This window comes from Phaseolus vulgaris, chromosome 1 (assembly GCF_051622355.1).
Source record: "Phaseolus vulgaris cultivar YP4 chromosome 1, ASM5162235v1, whole genome shotgun sequence".
In the NCBI taxonomy this organism is placed as follows: domain Eukaryota; kingdom Viridiplantae; phylum Streptophyta; class Magnoliopsida; order Fabales; family Fabaceae; genus Phaseolus; species Phaseolus vulgaris.
Window position 1 is genome coordinate 46,924,936 of NC_143498.1, and position 10,578 is coordinate 46,935,513.

Sequence of the window (10,578 nt, forward strand, 5' to 3'; positions counted from 1 at the left end):
AAGTAATTAAATTCTAATAAATAAAAACATTTTTTACCACATCAAAAGAATTTCGGCGTTTTAAAAATTCAATTTTGACACTTATTTTATTTATAGTTTTTTTTTCTTAAAATTTCATTAAAATATGGGGATAGTATAATCACTCAATCAGTTATGTATTATGGCATAAATTTATAATAGCTACCCTAAAAATTATATAATGGAAAATAAATGATTTTTTAAATATCACGCAGGTCTTTTTGGTACAGTATTTAGTGTAGAAGAGTGCGAGCAACAGGAAAAAGATACCAACTTCTATCATGATTCTGAGTAGAGTCGAAACTTTGAGACTCTCACTTTCTTCAGTTCAGCCATTTTTCATGGTTTCATCTCAGCAAAGCCTCACATCGTAGAAAATGGAGAGTACTTTACCCTTTCTCTCCTTTCTCACTTTTCTACTCTCATTCCTACACCTCTCACCTTCTTCTTCTGCTCAGATTATGCAAGGTATATTTCTTTCTTCATTTTACTCTCTGGTTTTCTTTACTCAACCCCAAGCCTTTTCTACTCCACTACCTTTATATACGATGCAAATCATGTTTTGTTTTACTAGTTCTCTTAGTTTTGTGTTACCTGCCACCACTATTCCTTTTGTTAATATTTCTGCCTTTTGTTTTAGTCTCTGTGCTGTGCCCTATGCTTTTTTTTTTTTATCAGAATGTCAGGTCTAAGAACTCCTTAGCGGTTTCTCTTATCATTATTTTTCTGAAATAAATAATGTATTTTCGGTTTATTCTCCAAATCCTGCGGAGCAAAATACCTTTTTACCTCTTGTTTTAGAGAGATAATTGTGATTATTGAAGCTTTTGTGAAGCATGCGTAAACAATAAACTGGATTGCATACAAAGACTAAGATCTAAGTATAAGTGATGTTGATTCATACTGGTTCAGTTGGATATGAGATCGGTTCAGACTAAGTTTCATGATAGTTTAATGAATGTTTATATCCTGTTGTTTTTTTTAAGCTTCTTCTAATGTTTTGTTGTTCAGAAATTTTTTATGTTTGAACTTTTAATTGCTCTGATTTTTATTTTTACTGGCAATTAATGTCTTGGATTTTCAGTGAAGTGTATTTTATCTGTTTTGTTTTGTTATTCAATTAGTGTGCTGAGAGTTTGGAATTAATCTGAATCATCTAGGTTGTAATGAATAACAAAAATTGTCATCTTAAGCAGGTTTTGTAAGTTTGGACTGTGGAGGTACAACAAAATTCACCGATGATATTGGTCTTCAGTGGACTCCTGATGATAAGCTTACTTATGGACAAACAAGTACTATATCGGTTGCAAATGAGACACGGAAGCAATACACGACACTTCGACACTTTCCTGCTGATTCGAGGAAATACTGTTACACACTTGATGTTGTGAGTAGGACGAGGTATCTACTCAGGGCCTCTTTCTTGTATGGGAACTTTGACAATAACAATGTGTATCCAAAATTTGACATTTCTGTTGGGGCTACTGACTGGTCTACCATTGTTATATCGGATGCCAACAGTATAGAAACGAGAGAGCTTATATTTTTGGCTTCAAGTCCTACAGTGAGTGTTTGCTTATCAAATGCAACAACCGGACAACCATTCATCTCTACGCTTGAACTTCGCCAATTCAATGGTTCAGTTTATTATACAGAATTTGAGGAACACTTTTACCTCAGTGTCTCTGCAAGGATAAATTTTGGTGCAGAAAGTGATGCTCCAATTAGGTACCTTAAGTCATTCTACATGCTACTTCATAATATGTTATGGTACAAGTTAATATTTCTAATGATTTTTTTGTTAAGTGTGTGTCGATTTGGATTAATTTTGATGGACTCAGTGTGTATTAGATGATCAATTAATGAACCATGTTATTCCAAGTACTTGAAAAAAATTTAAACCCACGGATTTAAATCTTAGATATGAATTGACTGTAATTGCCTTCAACTCTTCATGACAAAGAACTTTTTTATAAATTCTTTCTCCAACTATGTACTTGATTAGATGTGCAGTGACTATCTTATTTTGCGTTTTTTAGAACAGTTTCCTGTGGTTTATTAAGTTTATAATGCCATTTCAGGTATCCTGATGACCCTTTTGATAGAATTTGGGAGTCGGATTCAGTGAAGAAAGCTAATTATCTTGTTGATGTTGCTGCCGGAACCGAAAAAATTTCTACAGAAGCACCAATTGATGTTAACAGAGATGAAATGCCACCAGTGAAAGTGATGCAGACAGCTGTAGTGGGTACTAATGGATCTCTAACTTACCGATTAAACTTGGATGGTTTTCCTGGTACTGGTTGGGCATTCACCTATTTTGCAGAGATCGAAGATCTGGGTCCCAATGAGTCCAGAAAATTCAGGCTAGTACTTCCAGGCCAGCCTGATCTTAGCAAGGCAGTTGTGAATATTGAAGAAAACGCTCAAGGGAAATATCGTCTTTATGAACCAGGATTTACCAATATATCCCTACCTTTTGTGCTCTCTTTTAGATTTGGCAAGACATACGATTCCTCTAGGGGACCTCTCCTAAACGCCATGGAGATAAACATGTATTTGGAGAAAAATGATGGTTCTCTAGATGGTGAGTCCCTTAATAAGAGGCTACGTTACTGGATGATGTGTTTTTTTACTAACTTACAACTGTCTTAAGGGATTCTTTAATAAGCATGTCTGTTGTAATGCAAGTGCTATTGGTTAGGTCTTGTTTAGAGCATAAGAAAATTGTAATATATGTACTGTGTGGATTGAATGATTTGCAGGTGCAACTATTTCCAGTGTACTTTCGCACTACTCTGCAGCAGACTGGGCCAAAGAAGGTGGTGATCCATGTCTACCTGTTCCGTGGTCATGGGTTCGATGTAACTCTGATCCACAACCAAGAATAGTCTCAATGTAAAGGTTAATCTTTTTTATGGTTTTAATTTGGCCTGTGGATTATCTCTATTGCAAAAAAATAAAAGGGAAAGGAAAAATGCAGTTTGCTTCACATAAAGAATTCCACTATATATCTTTTAACACTTAAAAGAGAAGTATAATTGATCTTGTAATAGTAACTTTTTTATCGTGATGGTGACAGCCTGTTATCCAATAGAAACTTGACTGGGAATATTCCTTTGGATATCACCAAATTGGTTGGTTTGATTGAACTGTAAGTTTCATCTTAATTTCTAATATTTCTGGACTGGGTTGTCAATGTCTCATGTTTGGTCCTTTAAACTTGTATCGTGGTATTGATATGATTTAATTCTCGGATGCAGATGGCTTGATGGAAATATGTTGACTGGTCCATTACCTGATTTTACTGGGTGCATGGACTTAAAGATCATGTAATAATTGCTATCTTCCTTCCTTTTGTCATGTTATGTAGTAGTTAGTTAACTGTAGCCTTTTTCTTTTGCAGTCATCTAGAAAACAATCAATTGACAGGTGTGCTCCCAACATCTTTAGTGAATCTTCCAAGCCTGAAGGAACTGTAAGCTATCTGGACTTAAGATATTCTGATAGATCTAATTATGGTCTTAAATGAAATATATATCTCCAATAAAAATGAGTATCATTTTGTTGATGACCCTAGAGACTAAGTCACGTTTAAAAATAATACTTAAGTTATGATGCTTTGTTTTTATGTTTCATTTTTTAATTTTTGATGAAATTCAGGTAATGCTTATGACATTTGCAGGTTTGTGCAAAATAACATGTTATCTGGAACGATACCATCAGATCTTCTTAGTAAGGATTTGGTTTTGAAGTGAGTTCAATTTTAACTTTCTAACTTTAGATAAGACCGTTCAGCATTACCATATAAGAAAATGGAGGGAAATAATGGCAGTTTTCATCTTATTGGATAATTGATGAATTTTCCTACCTGTTAACTATTTTCTTTTATATGTTCACCTGTATCCGGTTTATGGAATGTGTTAATATCTGTTATAATATGAAATGAACTTGGCTGCTTTATAACTAGAAAAAAGTAACAATCTAGGTTTGATCAATTATGAGACTATTCAGGAGAAAGATTTGATTTTAGTGCCTTTTATTTTTATTAATATATTGCTTTATACCAATGATTACTTCTGATATGTAAATGTACTAATACTCAAATACACTTTCTTCACCAACTTGTTTTCTCTTTCATATTTACATTGGTCCTTTTTCTTTAGATATTTTTCATTTAATCTGTTGGTTTCTGACTTTCAGCTGGATATCATGTTGCTTTGATTGCTTAGATAAACAGTTTAGTATCTGTCAGCTGATCTTAGTAAATGTTGAATGCTACATTCTATTTCAAGTTTAACTTGATATGCTTTGATTTTGTATCCCTTTGGAATGCATCTCTAGTTAATAATATATTTTTTATAGCGTAGCAAATCCTTTATTCTTCTATTGCAAATATTATAATTCTCTCTTTATATTTGATACCTCTACGTTTTTCCTGTCATCCTCAACAGCTACTCTGGAAACCTCAATCTTCACAGAGAAAGTAAAATAAAGGGGCACATGTACGTTATTATTGGTTCATCAGTTGGGGCTTCTGTTCTACTTTTGGCTACTGTTATATCTTGCATGTTTATGCGTAAGGGCAAGAAAAAATATTATCAGAAAGGTAGAATCTACACAAGGCCATTTATTCTGTCCGTTAGATATTTGAAATGATAGATCATGATTTATATATTTACACTCTTCATAGACCGAGTTGATTCTCTCCCTGCTCAAAGGCTGGCTTCTTGGAAGAACGATGATCCTGCAGAAGCTGCTCACTGCTTCATTTTTTCTGAAATTGAAAATGCTACAAATAACTTCGAGAAAAAAATTGGTGCTGGTGGCTTTGGAGTTGTCTACTATGGGAAGCTAAAAGATGGAAAAGAGATAGCAGTTAAAGTTTTAACCAGTAATTCCTATCAAGGCAAGCGAGAGTTCTCCAATGAGGTAACCTACTTTTAATTAACCTCTATAGGTATTCTAGCATTACTCTGCCCCTTATTGTTTTGCTTCTGTGTCATGGTATTTCATGGTATGATCTTTTGGCTTTTGCTTTGTATCATGGATGTAAAACAGATTTATCAACAATTGAAATAATGCATGGACCAACAGAAAGTTCTTGCTGCAATCCCTTGATAAGTATAAATTGGCTGCGTTCTAATTAGAGGAAAGGTTTTTTTATCTAATTTAAAAGAATTAAATTAATGGATATACTGGCTGCTTCTCATACAGTAATCTTCTTAAAACAGTTTATTTAAAAATAAATAAATGAAAAAAAAAACTTATGTAAAATTACATTGAAGAAGAAAGTTGCCCTTGCAGAAACTTGCAGCATCTCTTTGGTAGTTATCATCTGAGGCCGACTGTTGGCAGGCCAATTATTGATACAAGCTGTTGAAGAGGCATTCATTAATATTACCAAACATTTCTAAAATGCTATTCTAAACTAGATCTGCCTTACAGAGCTTTGGCTTATGGACTGGAACAAAGTAGTATCATGAATTTATTTGGTGCCCAGAATATATTCTGTTAAACTTCTAGTTTTCTGCGTAAATTCATCAATGATTTTAGAATGGTCTCTTTAAGTTTGTTGGGGTTGATGAGAGGAAAAGAATTGACAAAGGAGGAATAAAATTAAGGTTGAAAGTCTGATGACATACGATAATGGAATCAAACAAAATGGGGAGAGCACTTTACATTACTTCCATTCCATATAATCTTACCTCTCCAAAGAAAGAGTGGAGAGAAAATAAAAAAAAATGAGGTTGTGATATTTTTAAATAATTATTTAACAGGTGAATTTGTAGTCTTCAGTTTTCTCATAATTTTCTCTTGTGATTTTTTATTTGACATCTGAATAAAAGTATAGTAAATTTTCAATCTTCTTGTCAGCCTTTCTTTTTTTGTTCTAAATAAAGCATTAAATACACATATTAGTTGCAACTTTCTTACAAATTCTATTGTAATTGGTATAATGTTTTCCTTTGAACCAGGTAACTCTTCTTTCAAGAATACATCATAGAAATTTGGTACAGCTGCTTGGTTATTGTCGAGATGAAGAGAATAGTATGCTTGTCTATGAGTTCATGCATAATGGCACTCTCAAGGAACATCTTTATGGTAAGCTTGCATGACTTATATCAAGGAGCAGAAATCCATATGTTCACTTGTGTCTAATATTTTCTTGTAGGCCCATTAGCGAATGGAAGGAGTATCAATTGGATTAAGCGTCTTGAGATTGCTGAAGATGCTGCCAAAGGTTTACCCTTGTGAAATGCTAAGCTAATGCTTTTAGAATATAAAACTACTTTTCCTCTAATTTTTGTGATTGAAATGTCCCTTCTCTTATGATCAATCACATGATACTAAATGTATTATTCTCATGGTTGTTAAGGGATTGAATATCTTCATACGGGTTGCGTTCCTGTTGTTATCCATAGAGACTTAAAAAGCAGCAATATTCTTCTCGACAAGCACATGAGAGCCAAGGTTTCTGATTTCGGTCTTTCAAAACTTGCTGTTGATGGAGTCTCCCATGTTTCAAGCATAGTTCGGGGAACAGTAGGATATCTGGATCCTGAGTAAGGCCTTTGTCTATTTTCAGTGAATTTGTGTGTTCGAGCAAACTAATTAAGTTTATTGTTTCTTGATTTTGGTTGGATGACTAACCTTTTCTTTGACAGGTACTATATTTCCCAACAGCTGACAGACAAGAGTGATGTTTATAGTTTTGGTGTAATTCTCCTTGAACTAATGTCTGGTCAAGAAGCAATATCAAATGAAAGCTTTGGTGTAAATTGCCGAAACATAGTCCAATGGGTAGGTTTTTAATTCTATGCATAAATAGAATTTTTGGAGTGTAAAATCCGATCCTTTGTATTTTATTTTTTTTCACTCAAATGATCTGTGTAGTATTTAATTTGCAACACTGAAAAAAGTAAATCATAATATTAACAAGCAAAAAATGTTTGTAAATTTATGAGGAAATGAACTATCAACTAAATTTGGTTGCCTCATCAAATTTTCACAGGCAAAATTACACATTGAGAGTGGAGATATACAAGGTATAATCGATCCGTTGTTGCACAATGAATATGACCTACAATCAATGTGGAAAATAGCAGAGAAAGCATTGATGTGTGTTCAGCCCCATGGGCATATGCGGCCATCTATTTCAGAAGTTCTAAAGGAGGTCCAAGATGCCATATCTATTGAAAGACAGGCAGAAGCATTAAGAGAAGGTAATTCAGATGATTTGTCAAAAAATTCTTTTCACTCTTCCTTGAACATGGGTTCAATTGATCTAGTTGGAACTGAGAGTTACCTGTCAATTGATGAATCAGTTGCACAGCCAACAGCAAGATAGATCTCTTTTGTAACCAAAAAGAAGTTTTCCTTTTTTTTAATTCTCTCCCCTATGATTTTTTTTCTTTCTTTCCTTCTGTGTGTGTGGAGAGGGATTGTTCAAATGTGGGTTGGTTTAATGTGGTGCACCCTACCAACCAAATGAACAATCTATGTATACTGCAGCTAATGTGTTCTACCTTTGTAAGCACCGATGGCATGTATACATTGAATTACCCTTCCCTTCTGGATTTGTCTGTTTGCATAGCACCTGGAAAAAGGATTATGGAAAATTTGCTCTATAGCAGTATTCTAACTAAGTAGTAGTGAAGATTCAGTCATGCTTAAGAGATATAACATTACTTTTTGTTACAAATTATTTTTTGGTGAGAACTTCCACCAATTATATATGTTTACTTTTTATGGCATAACCTTGTCATTATTTTTGACCTACCATGTCTAATAGGAATAGTTGGTGGATTAGGTAGATAGTTTATATGTGTGTAATTTTTAAAAACACAGTTACGTTAAAGTTATTTTATTATAATTATTAATTAATAAATGAAATTTGATTTATAAGTATGAATGATTAAACTTATAATATTATTATACTTATACTTCAAAAATAAAAATACATTTTCTTAATTAAATTTTTTTACACCTGTAAATATTTTAAAATAAAAAGCGCAGCAGCCAACTGGCCCCACTCCTTCTGGCCCAACTGACGGGGCTACGGATAGTAGAACCTACACTGCTATACATCATAATTAATAAGAGTTTTGTTTTGAGAGTAAATAATAATCATAACTATTAGAAAAAGAAGTGTATGTATATTTATATTTTTATTATATTAAAATATATATAATTTTATGAGTAACGAAATAAAAGATAAAAAAAGTTAATTTAAAATATATATACTTATAGTTTTACAAAAATAATATTAAAAAATATATAACTGTTATTTTTAAAAAAATAAGTATTTACTTATTTTAGAATAAAAATATTTTATTCTTATTTTATTTACATAAATTAATTTTTATTTATTAAACAATAAATTTATTTAATTAAAAAATAACAAAAAAATATAAGATGTTGTATTTTACTTCCAATAGCATTAAAGAAGGGTCTGCACAAGCAGGAAAAGACACAGAGGGTCTCCGAGTACACTACACAGTCTCAACACGTGTCCAATTAAGCAACTTCATCTATTTTTTAAAAGCTTATTTTTTAAAGTACACCTTTTACCATTTCTTTCTCCAATAAACCTATTTAAGAAAAACTCCCCAAATAAATTATTTGTGAATTTATTTATTTAACTATATTAGTTTCCTATTGACATTAAATAACCAGATTCAAATATGTAGTTCATATTCATTCTAAATTGTTGGAAAACTGGTCGAAACTGAGATTCTCGATACTCGAATTTTAATGTTTTATTTCCTGTTACTTAAACATTTCTAGAAAATGATCAAGTATTTTTAAAATATTTATTTGATCAAATTTATATAAATTATTAAACTGAATTAATTAATATTAATTAAATTGTGAGTAGATATTTTTATTGTTAATAAATTTATAAATTTTAGAAAAGTTAGCTATTACTAATATTTAATAATTAGTATTATTAATTCAAATTTATGAATCTAAATAATTTTAATAAATTAATATTAAAATTTGTAATAATTTAAAATAAATATCTAAATACTGGAATAAGAACTTTAACTAGTCTCCTAACTGTTCTAAATGGTTTGCAACATTATTTCCTTCAAATAATTATATAACTTTTTTGTCAAGAATAAAGGTGGATGAAAATCTTACAATAACAACAAGAACAAGTTTATGTAATCTTAAGTAATTTTTAGCATTGTATTTGTAAAAAAAGTACATTGTTGTTGTTTGAGACTAACCTAAAATAATGTTTATCATTTTGTATTGATTTTAGAATGGTATCCTACTTTGGTTAGTAACCATGCAATCTTTCTTATGATTTTCTTGATAATCTTTGTGTTTATTTATAAGTAATTGAGCTTCTATAATATTCAATGGTTTAGTCAAAAATAATTTTACTTAAAATAATACTCAATTATTTAATGTGAAGTGATTTCATTCTAAAATAATATCGAAGTAGTTGGTCATAAGTGATTACATTCTAAACCATACTCATGTGTTAGTTAAGAGTGATGTTTAAAACAATACTCAAAGTTTTAGTCAATAATTATTGCATTTCAAATAATAATTGTATTTTTAGTCAAAAATAATTATATCCAAATAATTATTGAATTATTTTAATAAGAATAACTGAAGTTTAAACCATACTAGCTTGTATCTTGACAATGATAATATGATTAATGAACCCAATCAAGTTAACTAAAAACTATACATTATTTGAAATTAATACACAAATTAATATATATAAAAATAACAAGAATAAATATATCCTCCTTTTTTTATATTACATTTTATTTAATTCTAACTAAAGCTAATATTCATAAAACTTTTTACCCAGGTTTAGATACAATTGAAGTTGAAAATTCTTATTAAATATACCTCTTAACAGCTTAAGACTTCATCTATACATATCCATTAGATTGCTCATCAATTAAAATAATATTTTTTATTTTATTTATTGTGTTACATTATTATTAACATTGTTCATAAATATTATTGTCCTTGGTAATATTTGAGTTAGTGAATAAAAGCTATACAAATCACGATGACTTTTTTAAAACTCAGGTTATTAACAAATACATCAATCAACTTCTTTTACTTCACAAAATTTCACCAAAAAATCCTTATCATTTTCCTTCTTCACCATCAATATATTTATAATACTTCTCCATTTTTATATTTTTTACAAAAACGTTATATTATTAATAAAAGAAATGACTACATTTTTACAGTAACAATTAAAATTTACCAGTTTAATAACTCACATGGACCATGAAAATATTATTAATAAATCTAATTGAGAAATTATTAATTCAATCAAATATAAATTTATATTAAGTTACATTTAAACTACTGATGTTAATTATTAATATAAAAAAAATATAAATATAATTAAACCAATAACCATTTTAAATTTCTAGTTCATTATATAATTATTTAACTCAACATTTTAAATTTCATATTTTAAAATAACTTTAACATAATTTTAAAAAAATTTTATCATCACTCATAATTAACAGTACTCATAAATTTAAATGAAATATTAATAAGCATTGATAACAA

At 30.2% G+C, this 10,578-nt stretch overlaps 1 protein-coding gene across 3 annotated transcripts; it reads left to right on the top strand.

Annotated features, from left to right (window-relative positions):
- Positions 1-224: 224 nt before the first annotated feature.
- LOC137814424 (Leucine-rich repeat protein kinase family protein) lies at positions 225-7,667 on the top strand. Of its 3 annotated transcripts, XM_068617161.2 has the most exons (16): positions 278-486; positions 1,215-1,419; positions 1,540-1,746; positions 2,100-2,605; positions 2,784-2,916; positions 3,101-3,172; positions 3,282-3,350; positions 3,425-3,496; positions 3,704-3,772; positions 4,473-4,627; positions 4,712-4,950; positions 5,997-6,123; positions 6,194-6,262; positions 6,398-6,584; positions 6,687-6,822; positions 7,034-7,667. In XM_068617161.2, the coding sequence occupies exons 1-16, from the start codon at positions 396-398 to the stop codon at positions 7,367-7,369; spliced, it is 2,673 nt and encodes an 890-aa protein (XP_068473262.1). In that variant the 5' UTR covers positions 278-395; the 3' UTR covers positions 7,370-7,667. The 3 variants fall into 3 exon arrangements, with proteins under 3 accessions (XP_068473261.1, XP_068473262.1, XP_090160304.1); XM_068617160.2 differs by having other exon boundaries at positions 225-486; positions 1,215-1,746; XM_090304178.1 differs by lacking the exons at positions 278-486; positions 1,215-1,419 and having other exon boundaries at positions 1,579-1,746; positions 2,784-2,922.
- The last annotated feature ends 2,911 nt before the right edge of the window (positions 7,668-10,578 follow it).